The following is a 27,836-nucleotide window of genomic DNA, read 5'->3' as shown; positions in this document are numbered from 1 at the left end:
GATCTCATCGCAAGAGATCTCCTAGGGCGGATCTCTGTCTGCCCCCTTCTCCTTTGCCCATCCACCCCTAAGATAGTTCACCCTGTGCACGGACAAGGTGTCTAGGCGAGCCGCGACGGTAATTGGGGACAGTGAGAGCCACCGCTGGTGCCGAGGAGAAGCACTCAACAAACTTAGCTGTTGTTGCTGCTGTCGTTGGCGTGTGCTAGCAAGGTCGAATTTTTGACGATAAGAAGTGATGGCACTGTTGCATTTGGTACGATCGTTTTTGAAACTTCGTAATTGAGGTGGCTCGAAAAATGGGCAATGTTGGTGGGAATGTTTTGCTTGATAGCGTTGAGCCGGACGACAGGGTCACGAGCGCATATCTGCTCCATGGGGCCGTTCTCACCGAGGGATTGATGTGAACGTTTGCACCCACAAAACCGGTGTCGGGCATAGCCTGGCCTTCATCTCCAGGAACCAAATCACCTTGGATTTGGTCCCAATCGAAATGGGTTTGACCGATACGTCGAGATGGGAGAGAGACTCTGAACCGAAGGGGGAGGGGGAGGTGGAGGGGGAGATGGCTTTCTTGTTGTCACTGATGCTGCTGCGCATGTTATGTAGGCCTTAATGAAATAAGGCAAAGGGAGGAAAAACTATTGTCTTCCAGCTCTGCACTAAAGGCTGATGAAACAAAGATAGCACATCCTAAGCAGCAGGCTTATGACAGCAATTCCATAGCCAAGAGCTGGCACTACCGCGCATTTGCAGCACGACGCAAAGCTTCTCTCACTCCAGATAAGGATGATAACTTCCCAGGCCTCTTTGGGGGACCAAACGCGACTTCTCGTCGTGGTGTCGGACCCTCGAACCAGGGAATCATTAAGATTTAGTGGAATCCATAAGAAAGCAAATTTAATAATATATTTAGAATAATTTAGTTAGCATTTAGTGGGGCTTATGATTGTTTAGGACTGAGATTCTTTTATATGAATTTAGTTAACTTTGGTAAAGTCTCATCATAAGCTTATGCTTTGGACCCTGGCAGCCACTGCAACTCAATACAGATCCGGACCGCTCATTCTCTCCATCAAGCTTCGAGGAATCAACCAGTCACTTCTCTCCTACTTTCGAATCTCATTGGAGTCATCAGCCAGCTGAGTACCACTAAGCAAAGTATCTTCCATGAGCCAAAAGATTGGCGGTAGGTAAGAATGGCAATTTGTAAAGTTATTTCCGACCTCTTTGAACTGGTATACCGACTTTAAAAATCTCAATCAAACTTCTGATCACTGTGGGCATTGGGAAGTTTGTTGACTGCGGAGAGCATTTGCATGCCTTAAGGTTATGGACTCCGCACCTCGCTGAGCTTATACAAAGTTCAAGGAGCCGCGTCATGTGAGAACTTTAAGAGCTGATTCGCCGGGTGATCTTGAGAAAATGTTTATTTATAGGGCATGGAAGCTCTGGCATGATGTGTGTATTCCTGCTACGTCTTTCTGCTGTTAGCCTTTCTGACTTGCAACTCAGATGGCCGCATGACAATGAAGGCAATACTACAAAACACACCCACTCTTTTATTTATCTCTCCTGATTCTTATTTATCCCTCCAACCTACTTTAGCTTGTCCTTGATTATCTATAAACATCGCCACAATGCCTCACTTCAAATTAGAGCCACAGTACTCATCATCCTGGAGCCAACGTATTTGTGACCGATTCCGACCCAGGAAAGGAACATACGAGGTCTCTCACCTAAAATCCTATGATAGAGAAACAGCGAGCCACTTGGATACACCCGTGCCAGGAGATATAGAGCTTCAGGTGCCAATCGAGCCCCTGAAGCTTGGATGTCAACAAAACCAAGGGTGTCGACTACTGCAACTTCCACCAGAGCTACTGATTCACATCATGTGCTTTGTATCTCATAGCTCGAGGTACATGATGAGCCAGACATGTCAGGTCCTACGCAAATTAGACAATGATCTTACGTTTGGCAGTTTCTATCGGGAGAACCTGCAGTTGGAAGATGAGCATTACCGCATGATCGAAGTCATGTGTGATGAAGTCCGCCTGGTCAAGAGAATCCTTCTACGAAGGTCACTGTGCGAACCCTGTGGCAATCTCTTCGATACGGGTGAACTGGAAACACGACTCCAGAGACTTTGGCAACCTATCCGTTGCGCTGGATGCAATCGAAACCACCCAGAACTTCTTTTCCCGCAAGATACCAAAGGAGGCAATATCTGCGTGGGGCTGCTGGGCCAATTCGACCTTTGCGAGCATGTCAAAGTCTCAGCAAAGCTGCAAACGAATTGTTGGAAAGGTATGTATGCTCACTGCAGACATCCGGATCACTACGCTGCGATTATCAAAGGAGCTGAGAAATTACCAAACGTCACGGGCTGTCACCCGTGGATGCGCACGTCCTACTCAAAAGGCATACAAGCAATTAAGTGTTCTAAATCTTTTCCAATGGTCAAGATCAACCAACGACAGTTTCCAGGAATGGCAGTACTGCAGGCGTGTCTGCTGAAGCAATTGCAGGAAAATGGCGTTGAGGGTCTCTGCCAACATGCTTCGACACAGATTGATTCAATCGTGGCGTGTATGATATCCGACGAATGCAATTGTTTCCTCGCCTCTGGGAAGCCCGTTCACAGACTCGAAGCTCCATACAGTCGAAAGGTCAAATGTTCAAACCATGGCTATAATTGCCGCCATTGCGGGGCTCGTTACTTTTGGGTGTACGAGGGTGATTATATTATCCTTAGGTTTCTGATGCTCTCGGAGAACACCGGCCCAGACAGCTTTGGGTGGCTTTCCAACCTCACATTCGATACGGACGAGCATCCTATCTTCAACGACAACACCAAGGGGGTGCTTTGGTGCGATGATCCGTCATGTGGCACAGGCTGCGGAACCCGCTGGCTTTTGATGGTGGAGATACTGAAAAGAACACCACTGCGAAATCACGGGCGATATCGCCAAGTTCCTTGGCGGGATAGGAAATCTGCGCTGAAGTTGCCATTTACACTGGAATATAAAGTGTTTCAGGAGGCTGCACAATGGCCGACTCCCGAAGACATGCTCTACATGGACCTTGCGCGTCCAATTTCCGATTGAGTGTGCACCCTCTTGGTCTCTTCCGCAATGCCCTAGGGCTTGCAACAAGATTTATTGGTCATCGTGAAAGCTTCTGGGTAAAAGCTTATATGAGGGGGAAAAATATCGTGTTGTCATTCATTATCTGTGTTCGCAGCCTAAAGCTTAACCTTGTAGGCCGCCGTCATCCATAGTCTGATTGAGTGTGCCCTCGGGCCTGAATAGAGGCGTATAGGAACTAGATCTGAGCATCGACTGTATTCCCAGCTAAAGAACAAATTGGACGGTGATGATCTGGCTCCCTGACCTCCGATCCTAGACCCTGAATCCTCTTTCGATCTGCCGCCACTTCTTCATTCGCTGAGCGCTGTTGACGATGGAAGATTGAGATTTGTAGGCGAGAGGCTCACTTCTTGAAGGGTAGGGCGCAAGTCAGGCAGCCACTGGACAAACCTCCACCTAGAACCCACCGAGGAGAAGAAGTGTGCCACCGCTGTAACCACCTTCACCGTTGTATCAAGGACCATCACCCAGACAGACGTGGTCGCTGGTGTTGCTGTTGCCGGCTGCGTTGTTGTTCTCCCTGTTCACGCCTGAAAAGCCAGTGAAGCGATTGACCATTAGCTTTGAGAACGTCTCGAAAGGCCTGTCACAGCATCTTGTTGCTGCTACTGTTGTTGTCGCTATTGGTGATGGTAATCTCGATGGCAGTACTACAGTTGAGGCTGCTGTGACGAATTGAGAGGGACAAGCCAAAGATGCCTGGAGTGTCCGAAAGAAGACCTTAAAATGAGAAGGAAGTTGCCTACGACAGTCCATTATCGATTACCACAATCCAGATGGATGACAGGAATCAAGCTCAACTGGCTGAATGTCGGAGAGCTGTTTATGATGATTTTTAGGTACATTTAGTCTAGATTTTGATGATTTCGCAAAACTTTGATGATCCTTACCTAAACTCATCATAAGACCTTGTCCACCCGTCCTCATATTTAACTTGCACAATGGAGCGACCACCAAAGATTAAAAGTCTAGACGTTCTTGTTAGTAGAAAGACGCCACCCTTGTCATAACTCCAGCCTCTCTCTCCTCATCGCTCAGATTCTCGGCACTCGCAATAAAAAACGTCTGATCAACCTTGAGCTTCGAAACCTCAACCCAGAATCTCTCCTCTCCCAATTCCTCGGGGAACTTGTCTCCAAAGAACACTATCACAAGTCAACAACATGCTCAAGCTCACATCACGGTTCAATATACTTACGAAACGGAACAGTAAAGACTTTAAACTTCTCAAGGTCAAAAACCTGGATCTTCTCCTGTTCAGTCCTCGTCACAGCAAGACCAATCTTATTGGGCTTGGCCCCGGCCTTCAGCAGCCGCACGAGGATCTCCATGACACTTCGCCAGTGATCTAAATCAGCAGACTTGTGATACTCTGTAGGAAGATCCCATAGTTTAATGCGACCTTGTTGACTCATTAATCCCCAAGCTGCTGTGTCGACGATGCTAAAGCTGTTGCAGTCCAGAAGTGTAAGGTCAAGGGACTCTTCCTCCTCTTGGAGTAAGTACCGAACAGCCCCGACATTGGCTGTCAGTGCGGCTATGTGCAGTGCCGTCCTCCCTTTGAACTCCCCCTCTGTGACTTGAGCGTTGAGATATTCTGGCTCATACCACTTCTGCACGATCAGTCTCAGCGCTGTGTTGGCCATAGTACTACTGGTCTGATACTCAGGGAAATATGCAACTTGATGAAGCGCAGTGAAGCTGGAGTCAGACATCTTACAAACGTTCCAGAAACATGAGTCGGGAAGATCCAGCTGTAAGACTTGTTCGAGCTGAAGAGTAGCGTTGGAGTAAGATTTACAACGACGGAGGAGTAAGCCCAGAATTGTCTCGTCTGCTGTACTGACTTGCTGTGTGAGATCACACAGACCGGTGTCGTGAAACCACCGAGCGAGGATGAACTTGCCGCTCATGAGGGCCTTGGTGTAATGAAGGTAGTAGTCTGTTTTCGGGTCTCTGTGTTTCCTGAATACGTCCAAATACTCAATATGGTTCGGCAAACCCGTGAAAGACCCGTAGTAAAGATGCCACTGTTCTGGTGATAGCTTATCTGCTTGTGAGTGACGAAGCAGCACATCAAATGTGATCCAATCTTGTGTCGCCCCTGCTATCAGAATATACTCCATCCACTTCCGTGGCGTTGGCTTCGGTATCTTTCCAGAACCGAAAATATAGTCCAGCACGAATGGCTGCCCGTGTTGAACGGCCAGTCGGTGGATGTCGTCTGTATCAGCGCCGTAGTCTACCAACATATCGAAAGTCTTCGTAAACGCTTCTTGATGCTGTTTACCGTGTAAGAGAATTCTTCTACCTATGCCTTGAGCAGCATAAGTTACGCACCAAGCGATAATGGGGTTGTCATGTCCAGACATGTCGTTCGACCCAAACTTCCGTCGGTACTTGTTGAGAAAATCCTTGATTTTCTCTTTGGTTACAGTTTTTAACAGGATCTTGAGCATGTAGTATTGATGGTTCATCGCAGCGAGCCAGACAGGGGAGACGTGGGACATGCCACCAAAGGTATCAGAGTACGAAACCTCTAGACCGGGAAGATCAAACGGATCAGCACCAGAAGTGACCAAAACCTGGGCTGCGACTCTATTATTCGCTGCCACGGCCCATGTCAATGGCGTTCCATCAACATCACCGTACGTTGAATCCAGGCCTCGCCGATATCGATGTCCAGCCTTTGAACGAGCTTCCAGATCTGCGCCAGCCTTAATCAGTCGTCGACACACCTCAAGAATATCCTCGTCATCAAAGGAGCTGAGAAAGTGAAGTGGAGTAGTCCCTTCGTCACTAGCGACCGAGGGATCAGCATCGCAATCCAGCAGATGAAAGACGACGTCTCTGTGCCCTGCTCTTGAAGCCCATAGAAGAGGAGACTCATTCCATTCGTTGACGTGGTTTACGTTGACAAAGCCATGTTCGGTCAATTGTTTTAACAGCTGAAGACGGTTGGATGTTGTGCAGAGAAGTACAGTCTGCTCTTGATTAGCCTCCATGCCAATCCGGTGACGGATTCGAGTCTCGCGAAATAGTTCGTCATCCGAGAGTGTCTCTTGATCCCAGTATTGTGGTGGGGTTTCAAATCCAAGACCGGAATACCGTGTACGCAGTAGGTCGATTGCTTGGGTATACAAGTCTGGGTCTAGAGACTGCAGGCGACGTTTCGCAGTCTCACTTCCGTGGCAAACACCATCCCTCAGCCATGCTAGCTCAACCTCTCTCGACCTTGGAAAGTCCCGATTCAGGGAGTCGTGCAGGTGGCTAACAATCCCGCGAGCCCCGCAGTGCCCTCCTTCTGCTGCTTGAAGAAGCAGTGAGAGTGATTCATCGATTGTGCCTTGGTTTTTGGGGTGCAGCTGAACGGTTCGAAGATAAAACATTGCGTATTGCCATGCTGCCTCAGTACGACGAGCTTGTTCCTCTCTCGGATCTTTCGCGACTTTCTTTACTTCTCGCATAACGTTGCTTATGATCTCGGGCGGTAAGACCCTGAGTGTTCCCATGGATGAGTCTGCCTAAACACAAGATCAGTTCGTTCTTGTTTCTGAGCATAGTTCCACGTACCTCTAGAACGGCTCTTCCCTGCCGAAGGGTTATCGCCTCATCGGGCTTCGGATCTCTTAATTTTCTCCTAGTCAAATTAGCAAAGCCTACCAGGGTATAGGGATCTCTCACCATCGCTTCCAAGTTTCGGCAACATGAGTAGCGGCAACACTCTCAGGTATATCATCCATTCCAGGGACATCTGAAACCGAACCCCCTAGTTTAATGCGACTGAAAGACTGATTTAGCCACTCCGTCGACCTTCCTAGGCGTAGAACTCTCTTGATATCGTCCTCGGTTGGCTCGTCAAGGCCTGTCTGATCAGTCGCCATCCTTTGCTGGGAAGTTGGGAAAGCTTACCTGGCTGGAGCCATATGTCCTGCTCTTGAGGGTTCATTTTAGTAGTTCCACTCTTTTTGAAGTCATCGGAATAGATGCTACGGAACTCTTCCCATATGAGATACTGATGCATGACGATTCGTAGGTTCCCTAGTAGTGCTTTGATACTGGATCGCGACTTCGGCTGAACTAATGTCATCATAATAACAGATGCCATGTCGTCAACTATCTTGTGGATCGAGTACATGCTTCTCGAGGGCTCTGCTTTCTCGTCGGGGCCGAGGATATCTTCCAAGCCCATAATGCAATGATGCACCAAAGCTGGAATTCTCAACTCGTCATTTCGTTTCATCTGTTTGAAGAACGCATCTCTCGTCAGTCCTTTATCCTTCACTGCGTCTAGTGATAAATGCATCATGTCTCCAGCGAGTAGTCGCCATAATACCAGACCGAGAGAGTATATATCCGCTTTGGTAAGCTGGTCGCCGTCTAGATGGTCTCGGCATTCAGGTGCTTGCCAGAACCCTGAGCCAAATGGGAGCTTCATGGGAGATTTGATATCTGATCGAAGGAGGGATGATCCAAAGTCAGCAATTTTGGCGATATACGTGAGTTGGGGATCCTTGAAGATAAGGACGTTGGCTGGTTTTATGTCGCCATGAATGATTCCAACATCATGCAGCGCCCGAACCCCAGTCGCGATATCAACAGCAAGACCCAATACCTTGCGATACTCCAGCGCTTTGGGGTTGTCCAAGAACTTTTCCAGGTCAATTTCTGCTGCTTCAAGTACAAATGAAGGCATCAACACTCCATCTTTGACGGATTTCCAGCAAATACCTAATAATTGCACGACATTCGGATGGTTCTTGATAAACTTGTTTCGCAAAATCTGCAGCTCCATCGCCATGGAAGACCACATCTTGCGACTGCGGGCACTGTTTAAATCACCATCTGGCCGCGGAATCTTGACAGCAACAAGCTCAGGAAGATTTCTTGCATCTGGCAATATGCCATCATTGCGATTGAGGAAGCGGGCCTCTAGAAGATCTTTTGATCTTGCAAGGCAGACTGAGAAGTAACCGCCTTTGTTGGAGCGTACTTGAACGTCAATACTTGCGTCGTCGATGAGGACGCTAAGCAGAGTCAGGGATAAGTCCAGGCGCTGATGCGTAATGAGGAAAGTGGACATGAATGATAAGAGGTCATGGTCGCGCTGTTTGGCTTCGATCGCCATTGTGCGGACTTGAACAACGTCACTGCGGTACGGCCCGTTTGAAGCCTCGGGACTCAAGTGGAGATGAAACCGGGGACGTCGATATTTTGAAGACCGGAGCTGAGACGCAGCATGAGGATGACGGTTTCAGCCGCACTTCACTAACTCAGTTAGCTTGTCACACTGCTCAATATTTATTGAGCAATATTGATAGTGGTGGCGCTGCCCCTCACGAGGCACACTACATGATAGCCAATGATACCAGTCGTCAGCTCAGCTAGTTTCAACCCCCCAGTTCCTTCATCGCAGTGATGCCGGACATCCGCGCTGGCCGACTTTCATAGCTATCCCATTTCTCTTGTCCAAATTTGACATTTGTTGGTATCATCGCTATGGCTGATCCAACTGGCACAGCTGGCACCGCTCTCGGGGCGACCAGCCTTTTCCTCCAGATCTTCCAAGGCTGCGTCGATGGTTTTTCGGTCTGGCAAAAAGGCGAAACGCTAGCCTCCGATGCGCTTATCTTCAAAGCTCGTCTCGAGATGCAAGCCGCACGGTTCAAGGCCTGGGGTCTAGACTGGGGATTTGACAGAGGACCCGATTCAGCTTGTTGGAGAGATAATCGCTTCGTCGAGAATGGAGATCTCGCTGTCAAGTACGTTGTTATCATTTACGGCTTCTTGGACTCGCTTGGTGAACTGTCGCAAGAGTTTCCGGCGTTGGCGTCTGCGGAGAATGTCCCTGTTTCAGCGGCGACTTCGCTTGGGGCTATGCTCCGAATGGCGTTCAAGGACTCTCAGGAGAGGGAAGAGTGGGCGAAGAAGCTTGAAGCGATGCGCGATGAGGCTAAAGTGTCGGAGAAACTGCGATGGGCTCTCAAAGAAGGGGAGATCACCAAGACACTCGAGCTTCTGGAGTCGATGATTGATGATCTCTGCAAATTCTTCAAACCGCCTGACAACGACCCTGTCGCTCTGCAAGTTGCTAATTCTCTACTCTCATCGATCAATATCTCTAAGCTCAACGCTGTCGCTGCGGGCGCACCAGATGACTCGATGCTTCAGAGTCTAGCTCTTCTCAAGGTCATGGTGCTCCAGCTTCAACTCGGTGCTCGCAATGCAGAGAAAGTCGATGAGAAGGATAGATCCCTACGTGAAACGGAACCGCTCGATGAGCGAACGAGGCGATCTACTGGGGTGTTCCAGAAGGGAACGACCTCCACGGATGTCTTGGTGGAGTGGAAACTGATCGATGGCTCTCATGTTCCTCCTGGACATACTGCAGCAACGTTCCGCGCGATGGCTGGGAATCGCATCAAGAATCTAGCACGTCTTCTGAAATGGAGTGCTAGGCTTGAAGATCTCAGAACATTGGACTGTATTGGAGTCATCACCCGCGATGGGCCGTCCGATGATGAAGTCAGATACGGCACCATGTTCAGTATGCCAACAAAAAAGTACACAACGCTGAAGACTATTCTTGAGGGGCCCCAGGACAACATCTATTTTGATGACTGGTTCAAGATCGCGAAGAGCGTGACACGAGCGGTGCTTTGTTTGCACCTGGCAGGCTGGCTACATAAAGGACTTCGCAGCGAGAACATTCTGTACTTCCAAGATGACACAGGTAATGTCTCTTATGAAGAGCCTTACCTAGCTGGCTTCGAGTATAGTCGAGAGATATCAGCGCCAGGACAAACAGAGGGCGTGACGGATGATCTGGAAGCGAATCTGTACCGACATGAAGAAGTTCAAGGTGTACCTGAAGAGCCTTCGGATGATGATCAAGGGAAACCAGCCAAAGCTTCTTTTGCAATGAAGCATGATATCTACAGCATTGGTATTCTTCTGCTCGAGCTCGGACTTCAAAAGCCAGCCATTCAGCTATATGAAGAAGCCATTCAGACCGAGGAGTACGAGCATTCCGCCGCTGCGTTTCGGGAATGGATACTGAGCAAGGCACTCCCGAAGCTTGGGCGATCAAGAGGAAAAGAGTACATGAGAGCAACAGAGCTATGTGTGAAGTCGGAGTTTGAGGGGACTTCCGCGAACGAGCTGCAACAGGCATTCTACAAGAGCGTTGTGAGACCTATAAGTGGCTCTTGGGGGAAATAGCACGCGCGATTAGGAGATATCATGATCCTGACTTGGCGCACCGTCAACATTGTGAGGTGTTATTTAAACTCGATAAAAGACCCATTGAAATATGGGATGCTCTTGATTTTATCACATTTATTTTTACCAAGTTGTGGCAGTGGTCTGAAGCGCGAGCTCACGAGTCGGTGAAATAACAAGCAGCAAAGAACAGCCTGAAGTTCATTCTCTTTCTTTGACCAGCAACAATAGGGAAACAGAATTTAGGATCTCGTGCCTAATAGATAAGAATACTTAGGTAAGTTTAGTAAAGTATTCTAAGACTTAGTAGACTTTAGACTTGTGGCACCCTAAATTCATAATAGATTTATTCTTGGTACCAGTGCTTGGGCGATCAAAAATGGAGGTGTAGCTCTTTATCGCCTTTCGCCACATGAGGTCTAGCGCCACTCGCCTAATCCGCAGCGCGTTACCCGTTGTAGCCTAGCGCTGTGCTACAAAGAGCAGAGACTTTTTGCCCGTTATCAAAATCCCAGGAAGGTCAACAAAGAAAAATGCAGCGCCTTCGCCTTCCCATCAACAACATCCTTCAGCGCCCGCGTCAACTTTTTCCCCTCACAACACTTATCACACAACAGTCTATCCCTTCTCTTCCTCTCTTTCTGATGGACGGCGGATCAAGACGTCGCGGCGGTCGCGGCGGCAACCGTCGAGGTTTCAGTTCTCGTGGCGGCGGCGGTGGTGGTCGCTCAAACCAGCCGCGCAACAACCAGCCTCGTAACCCCAAGATCAAGACCGAGAATGAGGATGTCGAGATGGCTTCGCCCTCACCTGCGCCTGCGCCTGCGCCGCCTCTCACCGAAGAGCCGACCTCGCGTCGCTTCGACAGCTTGTTGGAGAACAACAAGGTCAACCCTCTCATCGTGCGCACCATCACCAACGACATGAAGTTTGAGTTCATGACGCCCGTCCAAGCCGCGACCATGGATGAGCTTCTGCCCCCGAACCGCAGCGACTGTCTCGTCCAGGCGCGTACCGGCACCGGCAAGACCATGGCGTTCTTGATTCCTGCGCTGCAGACTATGATTAACCAGAACAGAGCTGCTGGCGATGGCATCTCGCTACTTGTCATTTCACCAACTCGTGAGCTCGCGCTCCAGATCTCCGCAGAGGCAAAGAAGGTTCTTCAAGGACTCCCTAAGTATCGCGTTCAGGTTGCTATCGGAGGAACGAACAAGGATCGTGAGGAGAGAGCCATTCTCGCTGGTTGTGAGATTCTCATCGCTACACCTGGTCGTCTTCTGGATCACATGTCCAACGAGGATATTGTGTACAGCATGCGTAAACTCAACACTCTTGTTCTCGACGAGGCCGACCGTCTTCTCGACATGGGCTTCATGAAGGATCTGCGTGACATTGTCGGCCGTCTTCCCGACAAGACAAAGTCCGACCGACAAGGCATGCTGTTCTCCGCCACCATCGCTCCCCACGTTGAGCAAGTCGCTGGTCTCGTTCTCTCACCCGGCTACAAGTTTATCTCGACCATTCCTGCTGGTGAAGCCAATACTCACGAGCGCGTTCCCCAATTCCTCGTTCAGGTTCCTACCTTTGGTGACGTTGCACCCGCCATGGTTGGCTGTATCCGTGAGGAAGCTACAAGCAGCCAGACTTTCAAGGCGATTCTTTTCGCACCGACCGCTGCCATCGCTGATTTCTACGGACGTCTTTTGGAGGATCTTCCCGGCCTTCCCCCAGTTTCGATCCTGCACAGCCGCATGAGCCAGAACAAGCGCACGAAAATCACCAACGACTACCGAACTGCTCGCAACGCTATTCTCGTGGCTACCGACGTCGTCGCCCGTGGAATGGACTTCCCCGGCGTCACCACCGTCATCCAAGTCGGTATGCCCGCCGACAAGCAGAGCTACATCCACCGCCTCGGCCGAACTGCACGAGCCGATGCTGAAGGTCGCGGAATCCTCATCGTCTCCGACGCAGAGGGTTTCTTCCCCAAGTACTCCCTCAAAGAAATCAACCTCCTCCCCCGCGAAGCCGATCTCTCACCGAGCAGCGACGTCATCTCAGTCGCCGAGAAGATGGAGGACGACGAGAAATCCCGTGTTTACCAAGCTTGGCTGGGCTACTACAACAGCCACATGAAGTCTCTCCGCTGGGACAAGGAGGAGCTCGTCCGACAAGCCAACGTTTACGCGCGCGAGGGTCTGGGATCGCCTGATGTGCCTACTATTCAGAAGAGCACGGCTAGCAAGATGGGACTGAGAGGTGTGCGGGGTTTGAACACGGTTGCTGATCGGCCTCGTCAGAAACATGGTGCTCCTGGTGGACATGGGGATAATGGACGCGGAAAGCGAGGACGCAACTAGGGTTTATGATGACAAAAGAAAATGGCTGGTTAGGCTGGAGTTGGGGATATTACGACATTGCAGATAAATGTATTTGTTAGTGCAGCATAGACTTTTTAGACCTGACATCTGATCAAGACTCTGTTTATGGCATCATGATTTGCCGAGTGCCAACTCATGAAGCCCCTAGACTGGCCCGGAAGATCAATGACCCGCTTTGATACGGATACCTGTCAAATGCTGACGATGCTCACCTCTTCACCGTCACGCTCACACCGTTTCCTGATATCGTATCTATCTTGCCTCAATTCATACGCACTCATCTTATTGCATCAGTGAAGCAACATGGGTCAACAGCGGCTGATAACCGAAATCCTCCACCCAAACTCTACCGCCAAACAAGACCCTTCACCCGCCTCACCCCAATCCGGGAGAATCATACCGCCACGAAAGTGCAAAGCCTCATCGCGTCACAATCTCGAAAGTGGCACATCTCCCTTCCTCACACTCCCACCCGAGATCCGCCTCCAAATCTACCGTCTCCTCCTCGTCTCCAATGCCCACGCCGAACTTCACTACTGCACCTCTAAAAAGTTCCGTCTCATCCCCAAAGAACCATGGGATTGTCCTCTTGAAATTGATCCGAAAATCTTACTCACATGTCGGATTATTAATAGAGAAGCTACGCCGGTCTTGTACTCGGAAAATGTCTTTCGAAGAGGTTATTGCTGGCCGCGCCGCTATGCTGTTGGGCGAGGGCGCAGGATGTGGCCGATTTGTGATACGTCGCCTGTAAGCAAGGTTAATTTCGCTTATATCTCACGATTACACCTTTTTCGAGATTACGATCACTGGTTCTCCGACGGAAAGCTCAAGATCTTTAGTGAAATTCCGAACTTGAAAGATCTGGATATTCACATTGATCAAAACGACTGCGCTGATGGGATCAACATGAGCGGGCTTCACTGCCAAACCCTCAAAGCAATGTCCCAAGATCTCCGGTCTTTCAAGATGGAAATCCGTCTTGACTTCAGCGAGAAAGCACATACAGACTGGCTAGCAAAATGCGAAGACCGCAAGACGGAAAACTTTAGTATTCACCTAGACAAGAAACGCGCGCTGGAGACATGGTTCGAACACGAGGGGTTGTTTACTGATAGATCACTTTTATGGCGTTTCAAGACGCAGCGCTCAGAGTGGTGCGGGCCGTCGTGTTACATCAGTTTCGCTTTTGATTCCAAGCGCAAGGAGTGTGAGTTTATCGATTTGGAGGTCTGGGATGATAGTGACGGGAAATTCGGGAAGTTGAAGACTTCCGAGGAGAATGCGAGTTCGTTGGTTTTAAGGGAATAAGCAAAGAGAATAAGACATTTTTTAATGAAACATCGTCGAGCCGTCCCTCAGATTTGCAAATGGCGTCGACGCCACTGTCAGCTCCCGTCATAGCGCAGCAGGGTACCTGCGGGACCACTCACCTGTTTTGTTTTGGTTTGGTGCAGCGTGATTTGACTTCCCGCTGGAATGATTGGCGCTATACTCATTCGTTGAGTAGATGGGGGGACACAAAATGTTTGACTCAGATCTGGCGGAAGTGTTTTCTGTCCGGTGAGGCGGGATCGATCTGGACCAGAATGAAGGGGCTAGACCAGGAACGTAGTTGGACTAATCTTAGGGTCTCTGTTAAAACAGCTTAGGCCCCGGGGGTTATTTCCGATCTCCTTCCTGTCTTGCAGAGCCTCAAAATGGGTGTCCTAAGGATCTTGTTTCTTCTCTGTTTGGCTGTATTGGCGACGGCGTTTTCGCTGTCGGATGTACCGTCATGCGCAGTAAGTATAGTGAGCAGGTTTGCTTCTTCATTTTAGACTGACGGGTACAGATACCGTGTATTCTCGAGACGATGGACTCGGCGGGCGAAACGAAAGCGAATATCCGATCGATATGCGATGACCCGGCTTTCCAGACCGATGTGTTGAACTGTGTTACTGGGGTATGCACTGCGCAAGAGTTACAAGGTGTGCTTTATGGATCGTCAATGTGTTTGGTCGTTAATATTATCATGCAGGCTTTGTTCATCTGGGAAAAGAGCTATGCCGGATGCCGATGCAGTATAACCGACAAGAGTATCGAGCTGTCATTACTGTGTTCGCGACTCTGTCGTTTTTCTTCGTTGCGTTAAGGGTCGCGTCGAAGATCACCACCAAGAACACATGGGGCGCCGATGATACCTGGGCAGTAGTCACTTTTGTATGTGTACTCTCAGTTTGCGATATCTATTGCTGACGACGCAGTTCATTCTCATACCATTCACGGTGTTCACCCTACTCGGTAAGACTTGATCATGCTCTATGTTAACAAGCTAATGATTTACAGCAATCCAACACGGCATCGGACTTGCAACGCCGCTGTATACCCAGAATGATCTGTCTCACGCCCTAAAGGTATTTGAGCAAGCTCATATTGAGACAATTGCTGACGATGTCGTAGGAGGTATTTATCCTTCACCTTCTCTACGTGTGCGGTTTGACAGCCGCCAACACGTCGATTCTTTTCTTTTATCTCCGAATATTCTCAGGAACTTCGTTTAGAATGCTTGTCTGGGCAACCCACGCCTTCAACGGGTTATCGACTATCATCATCATAACTCTGAACCTGACGCTCGGACGGTCTGTGACATATCTGCTTGCAGATACTGAAGACACGGTTTCCAACATCGACAGGTTCTCAAACAGCCTCAAGATTGTCATGGCACATTGCGTTGTCAACCTGGCTCTTGACATTTGGATGCTTATCCTGCCAATGACCCAGCTGTATAACATCGGGCTGAAGCTCAATAAGAAGATCAACGTGATGGCTATGTTTGGTCTTGGTATATTGTAAGTTTACTGCGCCATCCTGGCGATGTCTATAGGATCTAACGAATTAGTCTTACGGTGGTCAGCTTGGTCCGTACGATATTCCAGTCACAGCTACTCGCTGACCCTGAAGAAGCGCGTAAGTCCATCTCGTCGAGGTCTATGCCTTATCAGATATTCACCAACACCTATAGAAACGGGCCAACAGCAAGTGGTTCTTTGGGCGTGCATCGAAACATACATGGGTGCTATAGTGGCCTGCGTACCTTCAACACGCCAGCTTGTTCGGATGGCGATTCACAAGCAGAAAGAAGGGCAGTCAGCAAATAAGCCTATCTTCATCGAGAGGTCATTGGCGCCCATACCGGACGAAGAGGATATGCCCACGTTGAGTGACGTCGGAGGATTGACGACTGTTACGGTAAGTAGTGGACGGACGGCTGTGGCGGGGACGGAGCATGAGATGGAGATTGTTAGTAAGGCAGATCGATGAGGCTGTTGGCGGATGAGTGGAAGAGCATTGCATACCGAAGAGCGAATCATCTTCTTGGGCATTATTTTATGATAGCGATTTAATACCATGTACCTTGCACAAAAAGTCAGCAGACATGATCACGTTGGATGTCCGAAACGCCGAGCCATGTCCATCGGAGTAACGTCAGTTCCGTGCCACCAACTCCCACAGAAGCAAACAAGTGCACACTCACGTTTAGCATTTCCAGATTAATATTAAAGTAATCTTGGCTCTTCAACAAAGACACTAAAATTAAACTGTCAAAGACAAAGCGAGCGAGGGTGGATAAAGTGCAAAACCCCTCGGAAACAAGCATCGTCATTATTTTAGATCCGCCAATAAAATCACGATCCTCAAAACTTGGCACATCTCGATGCAACTGACGTCACTGGCTGCGGGAAATATGTATTATGACAGAGAAAACGCGGGATAGATTAACGCTCATGGCCACGTATTATAAGCGGTGTGCAACCCTTTGAGACGGAAATGCCATCATTGTGTGACCCTCAAGACCCTGGATCGGAGGATGAGACATATATACGCGCATGATCTGCAACCTTTCCTTTTTGTTAAATGTCTCGGGTCGTTGGGCGTCAAACTCACGCACTGATCTTCATGCACTGCTAAAAAGGAATATCCTCTGAGACAAAGAACGTACCCAAAACAACATCGGCAAGATGAATTACGCAAATATGATAGAGGAGAAAAACCTCAAGGTAATTATACCCTCTTTGTTCCTTTAGTTGTACTTTACTGATGGGTCTGTAGAAAACATTCATCATAGCTACACTATGCAGCACCCTCGTCGGAACATTCACTTCCTCAATGGGTCTCTGGGACCGCGTCAAGGAAAAGCGCAAGCAAGCCAAGCGCGACACGACCCAAGACGAGGAGATCAAAAAGCTCAAAGCCCAAGTTGAGCAAAACTCCCGCGCCCACGACGAAGTTGAAGCCTCCTTCCAGCGCTCCGGCGCCTTGATCAACCGCGAATTCGAAGACGGATACCAACGCTACGGACAGCGCTTTGCGATCGGAGATGTCATCACCGAGAATAAACTCCAGGCACAGGTTATCGCGCTGCAGCAGACTGTTATTAATGTTCTTCAGGATGCGGTGTATAATGGACGCCAGCTTGATAGGGCTGATATGGCGAGGTTGATAGCGGCTAGTGATGCGGCGAGGGAGGGATCGCTTGGGGCGTTGAGACAGCAGAGGGAGAGACTTATGGATTTGGAGGAACCTCCGCTGCCAAAGGCCTTACCGCCGCCGAAACGGGCATCGACTGTTATTAAGGACGATCCTCTGTATTGTCGCTACGCTCTCGATCTACAATACATACCCGAACGACCCCTCGCATCGACATTTGAACCCCGGGGTGATTGTCGCTGTCCAGCATGCGATGTCTTCTTAGACGTTGAGGCAGACGACGCATGGGCAATTGGAAAAACAGCCACGCGCGTTATCACAGAACAAGGAGGTTACAAGCGTGAAATCGACGAAGAGCTCGAATTCCACATAAGTCCACGCTTCGTCATAAAGTGCCACACCCCAGAAGGAGAATTCGCGTGTGTTCTCTGCTCGCGCTTCCGCGACGGCGATGTTTTATGTCCCAGCGCTGATACGCTAGTTAATCACATTGGACGGGAACATACTGTCGCGGAGATGGAGAGGGAGCCGGACTTTGAGGTTAGATCGCTTGATCTTGACAAGGTTAGGCCTATAGATATGAACAAGAGGATCATGCCGGCGAAGAGTGTTGGGTCTGATAGGAGGAGTTCGTCGGGGAGGAGTGTGGTGAGTGGAAGAAGTGTTATTGATGCGGGGAGGAGTGCGAGGGCGATGAGTGTTGATAGGAGGAGTGTGGATAGACGGAGTGTTTATTAGGCATTAGCATAGCGTGTTTTGAGCGTAGCAAATTGTACATTTCAATAGCATCACATATTCTATCGATTTTGCACTGGTTTGATTGTGTGGATAAGAGGTTGCGTGATCAGGGACGTGGGGGACCTGCAGGACTGCAGCGCCGATCTTGAGGCCCAACCGTATGAGGGCATTCAGGGATCACCCCATCACGCCTCACTCTTCGTAACGCGCGGTATCCATTCATCCGAAACGGGCCACGCATTCACCTTTGAAGCGAAGCCATAGCTAGACTGTAAGACTGTCTGCTGATAGACCAGCTGAATTGAATTGCTCTCTGATAACGCCTAATGCTTCAACCAAAATCTAACCTTAAAAGTAACCACTTGCTCCAAAGAACCCCATGCCAATTACCCATTACACTTCTTCAACAACCCCTCAATCTTACTCATAACCTCCGGAATCCTAAAAGGCTTCGAAACAAGATCATCCATCCCACTATCCAACGCCATCCTAATCTGCTCATCCCTCACATTCGCCGTAACCGCAATCACAGGAACATGCTCCCTAATCAACCCCTCCCTCTCCAACCTCCGTATCTCCCGTACACACTGATACCCATCCATGTTCGGCATCTCCAAGTCCATTAGTACCACTGATAAATCTGATCCCCCCGCTTTAAAGAAATGTGTCTTTTTGAGAAACTCTAGCGCTTCGAGACCGTCGTTGGTGGCGCTTACGGTGCAGCCTGCTTTGCGGAGTTGGTTGACGAGGACTTTTTGGTTGATAAGGTTGTCTTCGACTATGTGGATTGTTAGGGAGGTGGGGGTGAAGACGGCGGCGAGGATGCTCTCGCGGCGGGTTCGGGCGGAGGGGTTGGGGGATAAGAGGTGGACTGTCTTCTTGCTAGGGTTTGTAGTAGATGGTGATTCGGAGAGGATAGGTTGAGAGGAGGTTTGTTCGTTGGGAGGTACACATCGTCGAGCTTGGATGTAGAAACCAAAGTCACTTCCTTTACCGGCCGTAGACGCAACGCCTATTCGACCGCCATGTAGCTCTGCTAGTCGTTTCGATATAAACAGCCCAAGACCACTGCCACCATATTTGTAGTGTGTTCGTGGACTAGCCTGCTTGAATCTTTGAAACAGCCGCGTTTTCTCATCGTCTGTCAATCCACAGCCTGTGTCTTGGACTCTATACCTCACGTACAGACCCTCTCCGGAACCCCATTCATCAGATCCAACGACACTACCAATCTCACCCCTCGACGGCGCAAACGCAAAGCCAGGAATGTTGTCAATCTCTGGTGTATCCTTCGACACTCCAACAGCGACTTTGATCAGCCGCTTTGCAGAAGATGCCGTGAATTTGATAGCGTTGGTCATGAGATTGATCAGAATCTGGAGGACGCGACTTGGATCCATGGCAACCCAATCAACAGCTAGCTTCTCAAACTCAGGACTGATATCAATCTCAAGCGTGATATCCTTCGCTAGCATCTCTGACTCAAACATCTTGACCACTCGTTCGAGGATGGCTTGTGGTTGGCACACCACCGGTGTGATGAGCAACAGATTGGAGTCGAGTTTTGAAACGGTGAGAATATCGTCCACGATTGATCTTTGGTGCTGAACACAAAGCGCTATTGTCTGCGATGCATCGAGGCATGATTCGATAACGTCCTGTGACGCTGCGATCCCCTCGGTGCGGCATCCTTGCATCGCAGAGGTGATATCATCAGCGCACTGAAGAATTGCACTCAGAGGATTACGCATCTCATGGGATGTTATGTCGATGAATTCATTCTGCTGGCGTCTCGTTTCCTCTGCTTCTTGCAATCTGCGATTCTGCAACCCCTGCGCCCATTTGAGATGAGATATATCCGTTATAGAACCCAAAATAGAGCGCAGAGTTCCGCTGGGTGTGATTTCAGGATGCGCTGTGACGAGGACCCAAAAGTCAATAGGTTCGCCGTGGATGTTGACGGGGTTGTCGAAACTTTCGCGGAGTTTGACTTCTCCTGACCAGGGGAGCATATCTTGCGTAAGACGATGCCAGCCTTGGTCCATTATACTACCGGAGTTCTTCATGAGATTTGCCCAGGATACATCGTCTTGTGTATCGCGACTATGACCTGTCATTTCGAAGAAACGATCATTTGCTTCGCGGAGGATACCCTCTGGACTGGTGAGGAACATTCCCAATGGGGATAGTTCTGTCATTCTTCGAAGACGGCTTGCTTGAAGGTCCAGTTGCTGCGTGAGTTCCTCTTTCTCCAAAGCCGCAGCTTCAGCAGCATCGCGACCCCGTCGGGTCTCGTCTTCGAAAAGAATGGTAGACGCAAGTGAAGTAGCGAGTTGGTTGTTGAGAAGCGTCGCAAAGGAAATATAGCCCTCATCATACGGCCTCCTCGGATTGACGCCCAGCACGAGAAACGCCAGCACCGTCTCGCCATTCGTAGGTCTCACCGGAAAGATAATAGCCTCCGTCCCAGCCTCTCCAAATCCTCGCCATTGAATCCCATGCAGTAGATCCTCCGGCAACGTTCCATCTCGTATCCTCACCAGCGTAGGCTCCCTCGTCCGCATCGCCTCTCGAAACGAAGGCACAAACCCTTGGTAACTCCTCTTGAGATCAATCTGCTCCGGCGCAGCATCATGTCCCATTGGTATCCCAATCGTCCCCTCCAAGTAGCAAGATTTGCTTGATATTGTGCTCCCAGACGAACTAGACTGATGATCTGCTTCCTCAGCCTCGCCGACAGAGTAGAGAAGTGCAAACGGGACATCTCGATGATTATCCTCAAGACCATCCAACACCGCCTTCCAGAAACTCTTGATACTCGTCGCTTTCCTCAACGATTCACTCACTTTGTTGATCGTTCCCATGCGTCGCTGACTCAACACCAAATCCGTCGTCTCAAACGGCGCATTATAAAACCCCACGATCCTCTCCGTTCCACCATACAGCGGCGTAAGCGACCAGCAAATATGCGTCTCCTCCAAGAACCCCCTCCTAAACAACGCCAGATCATTATTGTCGCTTCGAAAGCTCACGCCCGTCCTCACAACCTCTTGCAGCGCCGGTCCAAGAACATCCCAAGCTTCAGACCACGGCCCCGAGGCTCCAGTGCCCAGCATAGACGGATGTTTGTTCCCGGCGAATGCAACAGCGTACGCTTCGTTGTAGAGCATCGTCATGTCGTTGCCCCAGAAGATGTTCGCGGGGTGGGGGTTGTTGATGACGAGGTTGGCTACTTGACGTAGTTCGGGGGACCATGTTGACATGGGGCCGAGGGGGGTTGAGGACCAGTCTATGGCGCGGAGGAGGCGGATGTAGGGTGACAAGAGACCTTTGGGGTTCGCGGCTGTCCAGTCTGCGACGGCTTTTTCCGGCTTGCCTAGGATAATGGAGCCGCTGCTTGAACTGCCGGTGTTGCGATCGGAACTTCCCTTGGATGTACTGCCTCTCCACCAAGATCTGAAGGGGAACTTTCGCGGTGTCGATGCTACCAGCGTTGCTTCCGTCGGCGTCATCTCAAGTGTCGAATCATCCACGGTCTCGTCCTTCGTCTCAGGCTCCTGCTTCGGCGTTTTCGAAACCTCGCCCTTGGGGGTATCCTGCTCCTTGAGACTCGGCGTGCTCGCTCTCGAAAGCGCAGCTGACGATAAACTCGCGGGCGTATCAGGATGCTGCCAAAGTCGATTCCCACTAATCAACCGCCATCTCTTCCCAACCGTCGACCCCGTCCAAAGCAAACCCTGGTACAGAAAGAACAACGGAAACACATCCTTCGAATCATCCTGCTTTGTAATCCCCGTCGCCCAAGTCTTGAACTCTCCATACTCACTCTCGCTCTGCTCACCGCGGACAGCATCTAACAGTCGTTCGTGTGTCGTGAGCGCACTGTTGCAAAACACAGGCTGAATAGCCTTTGAGCGTAGTGGTGTCTCATCATCAGGATCAAGATCGATAATAAACGTCGGTCGAGAGTCTGCGTTGAGGATATCGCGAATGTTCAACTTGTCGAGATCATGTGCGATGTCGGACTCCATCGTCAACATTGAATGTTGACGAAGCAGAGTTTGTGGTATTCACTGCGGTATTATTTTGTGGGTTTGCCAAGGCAACATTAAGCCATGACGTTGAGACTAGCCGAGATGATCCTCATGAAACTTACGGTAGTCAAATCAACTCTCCTCACATTCATCGATACCATCCTAAGGCCCTCACATCGCGTGTTCTTTTACAGTCAATAACGCTATTAAGCATATGTTACATTGAACATCTGTTACAAGAGAATCATCTAATATGGCTAGTCTACGGCAAAGCACTTCTCGCGATAATGCAGCATGAATTGTCGGGTCGTACGTGATAAACAAATGATGTAACAGTGTTACGGGGAATAACCCTCCTTCCAGGCTTTTAGGCCGACGCTAAGATGCTAGCGGCCCGATCCAGATCTCAGGCTCCGATTTTTCGATCGGGCTTTTGTTCAAGCATCAATTTTTGGGGACAGATTGATCCGTGTTTTGAGATTTGTATGGGATTGTTTTTCCGATGAGAGATTCAGACATCATTGGGCTCGTTATCTTATCGTAATCTGGGGATGGCTGAGATTGGGCTGTTCGTAGTTATTTTTAGTACCTGAGGCTTGAGATTCAGCTAAGATCGCATTAAGATACAGCTTCAGCACGTCTTCCATTTTGCTTGATAACGTTAATCCGTTATTTTTCCTATGTTTAAGATAGATGCATTAAATCACTAACAGACGTGAATTTGGCCTCGTTTCATATTTTACGCTTTTGATCCGCTAGACTCAGTCAATTGCTGTAGAGAACTGTAACGCCAGCTATCCTATAGGGTATCTCAACAACCCAGTCCAACCCAGTTCAGCTCAGTGCATCCAAAACCCAAGATTCGTCCCGATTATATAAAGCCTTGTCACTACTTCCAAGTACTCGAAGTCTCTATACCGCTCTGCTTATTCTTCTGATACTCATCGCTCAACGCCGAATACAACGCCTTCACTCTATCAACCTCATCACTCCACCTCTTCCTCTCATCCCCATCCTCAATCTCATCAACAAGATCCTTCACACTCTTCGCAGTAAAGAACTTATTCTTCTTGTTATACAACGCCCTCCTCCCAACAGCCTCATCACTCTCCCCCTCAGCCCTCACCCGAAAAACCTCTTCCAAAATCTCAATATCATACGGAATAGCGAACTGATCACGGCTATCCTCATATGTAAACAGATAATACAGCTCTTTGAAGCCAGACCATGTGATTCCGCTCAAGCATAGACTGCAAGGCTCGTGTGTTGCGAAAAAGACACAGTCTTCGCGGGGATTCGGTCGAGATTTGGAATCGGGATATGTTTGCGTGTAGAATGCCTGGATGCAGTTTATCTCGCCGTGAAGAAGAGGTGAGGCGCGCTCGTTGTTCGTTGAGACGGTTAGAGGTTTGAGGTCTTGAGATGAGAGGATTGCTGCGCCGAAGACTTTGCTGCCTGAGCGAACGCCATCGCTCGTCAAGGGAACAATGTCGCGCTCGACTGTTTGGAGGAGTGCCTCAAGAATCTCTTGAGGTGTTTTGGCCGCCATTTTGAGTATAACAAGATATCCAAAATCTGTCTGAGTCGAGAGGAATACTCGTGGTTAAAGTAGCCTTTCTTATCTGATAACTCCTCCAATATCGGGGCTTCCCGATTGAGACATTTAAGGGTCCAGGCCCCGGCACGCGGCGGTACCCGCTCTATACGCTCAGTGACATGCCATTGGTAGTGTCAGCTGTGTCAGTGAGCGTATAACAGAAGGATTCTGCTCTGATTCAACCGTGAAATGAGGATGTGCAAGAGTATACGTCATGAGTGAGATTGGTCATTCACGCTTTACTGCTTGCAAGCGGTGAATCTGACACCTCCAGCCTCCCCGCATCATTGTCGATCCGAAACTGCCGGGAGTAAGCATGGCTTGAGAGGAGCTACAAAAGGATGGAGGATCGCCGTCTGAAATGGCTGGACCATTGACTCGAAAGCATACTCTCACTCTTCAACTCAATTCATCATGCGTTTCGCTCTAGCTCTATCATGGCTCCCTCTCGGCCTGGCCCTCCATATTCCCGAATCTATTCACAGCCGCACCAAGCACAAACCCATCACAGACTGTTCAGCAGAACAAGTCATTGACCTTCTCAAGCTTGAACCCAATACCGAAAAAGGTTACTTCGTTGAAACCTTTGTAGACCCGACTACCGTCCCAGGAACCAATCGATCTGTCAGCACAGCTATTTACTATCTGCTCGAAGGTTCCGCGGGACAATCTCTATGGCATAAACTCGATGCCGCAGAAGTCTGGCACTATTACGCTGGCGCACCACTTGTTCTTTCTATATCAAAGAACGATGGGTCTTGTACGAAGGATCATGTCATGGGAAATGATCTCTTCGGTGGCCAGAGGCCTCAGGTTGTTGTCAAGGCGGAGGAGTGGCAGAGTGCCCGGAGTTTGGGTGACTGGACTCTTGTTGGGACAACTGGTAAGTCATTATGATATTGAAGAGGTGGAGAGATGAACTAATGTCAATAGTCGCGCCCGGATTCGATCCAGCTGGACAGGTCTTGAAGCCAGAGGGATGGAAGCCCAAGTCTTGCAAGAAGCCCAATTGAGTGTCCCAGTTCCTTTGCTGTTGTGGCGGGACTCGAACGTGCGAGAGAACATCCAGGATTTGTCTACTTGTTCAATAAAGACACCTTAAGTTGGTAACAATAATAATCGATCAATATGCGGTGCAGTAATGCGTAAAATCTAAGGGGACTCATAAGAATATACAAGAAGTAAAAGAAATACCAGCGGCGTGAATGAACTACACCCAGGTGGTCAAGAAACAAAGAGAAACTCAACGAGAGAACCTAGAAAGTGCGGGCAAAGGTACAGAGACCGACACGTGCGTATCATCCTTTCTCCCATCCGACGACGCAACCCTCATCATTTCACAGTCCAAGCCACCATGTGAATCAAAGGTTTGAGGACTAGACTCATGCGTATCCTTTGCTGAGTAAGTAACGTTTCTGAAAGCTCGCACAAACCATGGTTTTCTTCCCGGGGCTTTCCAAGTCCAGTATTCTTTCATGTCGTAATTATCTGGCTCTAGTCTACCGCCCGAGAGGCGGACTGTGAGAGAAATCATGAGGTTTAGAGCCGTGTAGAGAAACATGCCTCTAAGTAGATGTTAGTTTGAGATGGCTGGGAGGAGGGGGAGGCGCGAACTTACGCGATGATTCCGTAGGCTACACTGTACGAAAATGGAACAAAGGCGATGACAACGAATGAGGGGAGGGTGTCACCGATATAACGCCAGTTGATCTCAGTGATCTGACGAGCCATCATACATCCAACCTAAAAGTCATCAGTCAAGTCCGAGTATCCTTCCGTTTCACAACTTACCAGAACAAGAGCAGGTCCAGTAGCCCACGGCGGCACCGATGAGAAGATCGGCCCAAATACAATAGACAAAAGAAACAAGAACCCAGTAGTCATAGCAGTAAGACCCGTGCGACCTCCCTCAGCAATACCGGCACCGCTTTCAATGAACGCCGTAACAGGCGAACAACCAAAGAGAGCACTGATAGAAATACTGATTGCGTCACAGCAGTAAGCGAGTGTTGAACGAGGAAAATCTCCATCTCGATCGTCGACAACACCGCAGAAGCGGACCATTGAAAACATCGTTGCTGTTGCATCGATGATATCGACACTGATTGGTCAGTAGAGGGAATATCAAAGTTGGTGAGGAACGTACTAGAGAAAGGTGAATAGTGCGAGAGCGAATTGAGTGCCATGCTGACCGACGTTCCAGTCAAGAGCGTTGAGGGTATGCTTCATGGGATTGACAGCAGCGACTTTGCGGAAGAGCTCGAAACGGGAGTCTCCTTCTGGTGTGTGAGGGAAGTATGTAACGGAAGTGTCACGTCTGGTTCCGATTAGACAACATTGCATCCAGAGAGAAATTGGGAGCCCTACGGCCATGAGAGGATCGATACGAAGGCGATGCCAATGACAAAAGCGTATTTGACCCGGAAAGCCATGAGATACGCCGTCAGTAACCCACCAGCAAATATCGCAGTCCAAAGCTTTCATCCAAGTCAGCATATTTCTTCGCGACTTCGGGTCACAAACTCACCTTTGGATTAGTCATTATCCCGCCCTCGCACATCTGGTTATCAGGATTAATCCTCTCGACGGGACATCCAGCTATTGCCAACGGCGTGGCATTAAACCCACCAGTGATAGCACCAATACCCGAGCCATAAGACAACCCAATCTCAGTGAGAAACAAACCAATGCCAGCTCCCGTTGCGGATTTTATAGTTGACGGGATGAGCTTGACGAGCCATTGTCGCATACCTGTTAGTGCTAGGAAGACAAAGATGAGACCTTCTGTGAAGACGGCCGTTAATGCGATGCCGTAGGGAATGCTCCCTGAGCCGTTGTAGCCTACTACTTGGAAGGCGAAGTAGGCGTTGAGGCCCATTCCAGGTCTGTGTTTGTTAGATAGGTGATGTCTTTTGAGATGGGGACTTACGCGAGGGCTATAGGCAGATTGGTGAAGAGGCCGAAGACAAGACTGGCCAGTCCTGCGATGACTGAAGTCGCCGTAACGAGGTCTCGCCTCACCTCTGCAATCTGGTCAGCATTCGTCTCGATAGAGTAAATGTAAGCTCACCCTCTTTACACATCACATAACTATCAATCTTATCACAATCATTCCTATTCGTCTCATCACAAACACAAGGCCCCCCAGTCTGCGACAGAATAGAAGCCTACATCTCATCAGCAATCTTTACCCACTCTCCCTCACAAACTACTCACATTAACAGCAATGATATACGTCATAGCAGCAAAGGTCGTCGCCCCAGCACGAACTTCTTTCAAGAATGTCGTCCCGTCGATCTCCTTGCTCTAAAAGCAGATTAGTAAGTAGTGCTTCCCGACTGGAATGAAACATACGTGACTATTGCCTTCTAGCCTGAAGAACCGGCCAATGAAGGAGGTTGCGACACGCCTGTTGAACCTTGTGGCTAGATCTGCCGCGTGGTTCTTCATGATTGCTTCTAGATTTCTTTGTTGCTCAAACAACTTCCCTTCTTCACATAAAAGAAATCTCAGCACATGAGTGAAAGAATGACGGGTAACATGGGATAAAGAAAGAAACGGCACAGCCAACTTCGCTTAGACATTTCTCGCTCTGCATGATCACGTCTCACCATTAAGCCACCGAGCAGTATGTACTGATCAATAAAAATCAAGGCTGCACACCAACTTCCGTCTTAGCGGGAGTCGCCGAAGTCGGTCTCGTGGGAAGTGTTACCCGGGTTGTTGGTGAGGCTGGCTGAGGAACGCTAAAAGCCACGCCAACCATGTGGTTTAGGCCTCGTATAAAAAAGTAAAAAGTGTGTGTGGTTGCACAATTGGTCAGGTACGAGAGGGAGATTGATGGGGTGAGACTTTTCGATAGTTTGGTCAAGGGGAAGTTAATCTTGTGAGTTCGTTTCTTTTTGTGATTTCTCATAAATGAGACCGATCTGCCGATGGCGCATGACGAGAATAAACCTTCAAAGTGTCAGTGGAGTCAATGCATGTGCCCCTCAGTTCCGTTAATCCAAGGAGATAAAGCATGATCTGATGTCCAACCCACAGACCCCTGAGCAGCACTGTTTGCTCCCCAAGCCACACGAAACTCAAGATCCAACAATGCGGAAAAGGTTGCGAGAGTTTGAACTCGTGGTTTTAGTTCCGACTGACTTATCGAGATTCTAGGCGGGACTAGACTTGTGTTGGGTTTGGGCTGGTCCCCGCAAATGGTCTAGACCTTCAAGCCACGATATGCGAAAGT

The 27,836-nt window shown here is 49.3% G+C and overlaps 10 protein-coding genes across 10 annotated transcripts; 6 read left to right on the top strand and 4 right to left on the bottom strand.

Annotated features, from left to right (window-relative positions):
- Positions 1–1,640: 1,640 nt before the first annotated feature.
- Positions 1,641–3,110, top strand: FTJAE_4078 (uncharacterized protein; the record flags this gene model as incomplete). The annotated part of the gene is made up of 4 exons (XM_037350445.1): positions 1,641–2,089; positions 2,145–2,310; positions 2,362–2,498; positions 2,759–3,110. 4 exons carry the CDS (start codon positions 1,641–1,643, stop codon positions 3,108–3,110), a joined length of 1,104 nt encoding a protein of 367 aa, XP_037208758.1.
- A 1,023-nt stretch (positions 3,111–4,133) lies between these two features.
- On the bottom strand, positions 4,134–8,280 carry FTJAE_4077 (serine threonine kinase; the record flags this gene model as incomplete). The annotated part of the gene is made up of 5 exons (XM_037350444.1): positions 4,134–4,297; positions 4,351–6,676; positions 6,726–6,792; positions 6,837–7,017; positions 7,065–8,280. The coding sequence occupies 5 exons, from the start codon at positions 8,278–8,280 to the stop codon at positions 4,134–4,136; spliced, it is 3,954 nt and encodes a 1,317-aa protein (XP_037208757.1).
- A 371-nt stretch (positions 8,281–8,651) lies between these two features.
- FTJAE_4076 (het-s domain protein) lies at positions 8,652–10,373 on the top strand (the record flags this gene model as incomplete). The annotated part of the gene is made up of 1 exon (XM_037350443.1): positions 8,652–10,373. The coding sequence occupies one exon, from the start codon at positions 8,652–8,654 to the stop codon at positions 10,371–10,373; it is 1,722 nt and encodes a 573-aa protein (XP_037208756.1).
- A 533-nt stretch (positions 10,374–10,906) lies between these two features.
- On the top strand, positions 10,907–12,736 carry FTJAE_4075 (RNA helicase; the record flags this gene model as incomplete). Its single annotated transcript, XM_037350442.1, has 1 exon — positions 10,907–12,736. One exon carries the CDS (start codon positions 10,907–10,909, stop codon positions 12,734–12,736), a length of 1,830 nt encoding a protein of 609 aa, XP_037208755.1.
- A 324-nt stretch (positions 12,737–13,060) lies between these two features.
- FTJAE_4074 (uncharacterized protein) lies at positions 13,061–14,068 on the top strand (the record flags this gene model as incomplete). Its single annotated transcript, XM_037350441.1, has 1 exon — positions 13,061–14,068. The coding sequence occupies one exon, from the start codon at positions 13,061–13,063 to the stop codon at positions 14,066–14,068; it is 1,008 nt and encodes a 335-aa protein (XP_037208754.1).
- A 389-nt stretch (positions 14,069–14,457) lies between these two features.
- FTJAE_4073 (uncharacterized protein) lies at positions 14,458–18,229 on the top strand (the record flags this gene model as incomplete). Its single annotated transcript, XM_037350440.1, has 10 exons — positions 14,458–14,541; positions 14,592–14,702; positions 14,822–14,959; positions 15,004–15,040; positions 15,086–15,153; positions 15,200–15,588; positions 15,639–15,706; positions 15,762–15,988; positions 16,850–17,875; positions 18,014–18,229. The coding sequence occupies 10 exons, from the start codon at positions 14,458–14,460 to the stop codon at positions 18,227–18,229; spliced, it is 2,364 nt and encodes a 787-aa protein (XP_037208753.1).
- A 122-nt stretch (positions 18,230–18,351) lies between these two features.
- FTJAE_4072 (sensory transduction histidine kinase) lies at positions 18,352–21,996 on the bottom strand (the record flags this gene model as incomplete). The annotated part of the gene is made up of 1 exon (XM_037350439.1): positions 18,352–21,996. The coding sequence occupies one exon, from the start codon at positions 21,994–21,996 to the stop codon at positions 18,352–18,354; it is 3,645 nt and encodes a 1,214-aa protein (XP_037208752.1).
- An 892-nt stretch (positions 21,997–22,888) lies between these two features.
- On the bottom strand, positions 22,889–23,548 carry FTJAE_4071 (cytidine and deoxycytidylate deaminase zinc-binding region; the record flags this gene model as incomplete). Its single annotated transcript, XM_037350438.1, has 1 exon — positions 22,889–23,548. The coding sequence occupies one exon, from the start codon at positions 23,546–23,548 to the stop codon at positions 22,889–22,891; it is 660 nt and encodes a 219-aa protein (XP_037208751.1).
- A 462-nt stretch (positions 23,549–24,010) lies between these two features.
- On the top strand, positions 24,011–24,609 carry FTJAE_4070 (uncharacterized protein; the record flags this gene model as incomplete). Its single annotated transcript, XM_037350437.1, has 2 exons — positions 24,011–24,479; positions 24,530–24,609. The coding sequence occupies 2 exons, from the start codon at positions 24,011–24,013 to the stop codon at positions 24,607–24,609; spliced, it is 549 nt and encodes a 182-aa protein (XP_037208750.1).
- Positions 24,610–24,839: 230 nt separating this feature from the next.
- On the bottom strand, positions 24,840–27,046 carry FTJAE_4069 (major facilitator superfamily transporter; the record flags this gene model as incomplete). Its single annotated transcript, XM_037350435.1, has 10 exons — positions 24,840–25,161; positions 25,215–25,339; positions 25,388–25,697; positions 25,743–25,913; positions 25,964–26,073; positions 26,124–26,481; positions 26,526–26,619; positions 26,667–26,763; positions 26,813–26,902; positions 26,951–27,046. The coding sequence occupies 10 exons, from the start codon at positions 27,044–27,046 to the stop codon at positions 24,840–24,842; spliced, it is 1,773 nt and encodes a 590-aa protein (XP_037208749.1).
- Between the last annotated feature and the right edge of the window lie 790 nt (positions 27,047–27,836).

The sequence above is a fragment of the Fusarium tjaetaba genome, assembly GCF_013396195.1.
Source record: "Fusarium tjaetaba strain NRRL 66243 chromosome Unknown NRRL66243_c0000077, whole genome shotgun sequence".
In the NCBI taxonomy this organism is placed as follows: Eukaryota; Fungi; Ascomycota; class Sordariomycetes; order Hypocreales; family Nectriaceae; genus Fusarium; species Fusarium tjaetaba.
Note: the sequence above shows the minus strand (reverse complement) of the source record. Positions and strands in the feature narration are given on the sequence as shown.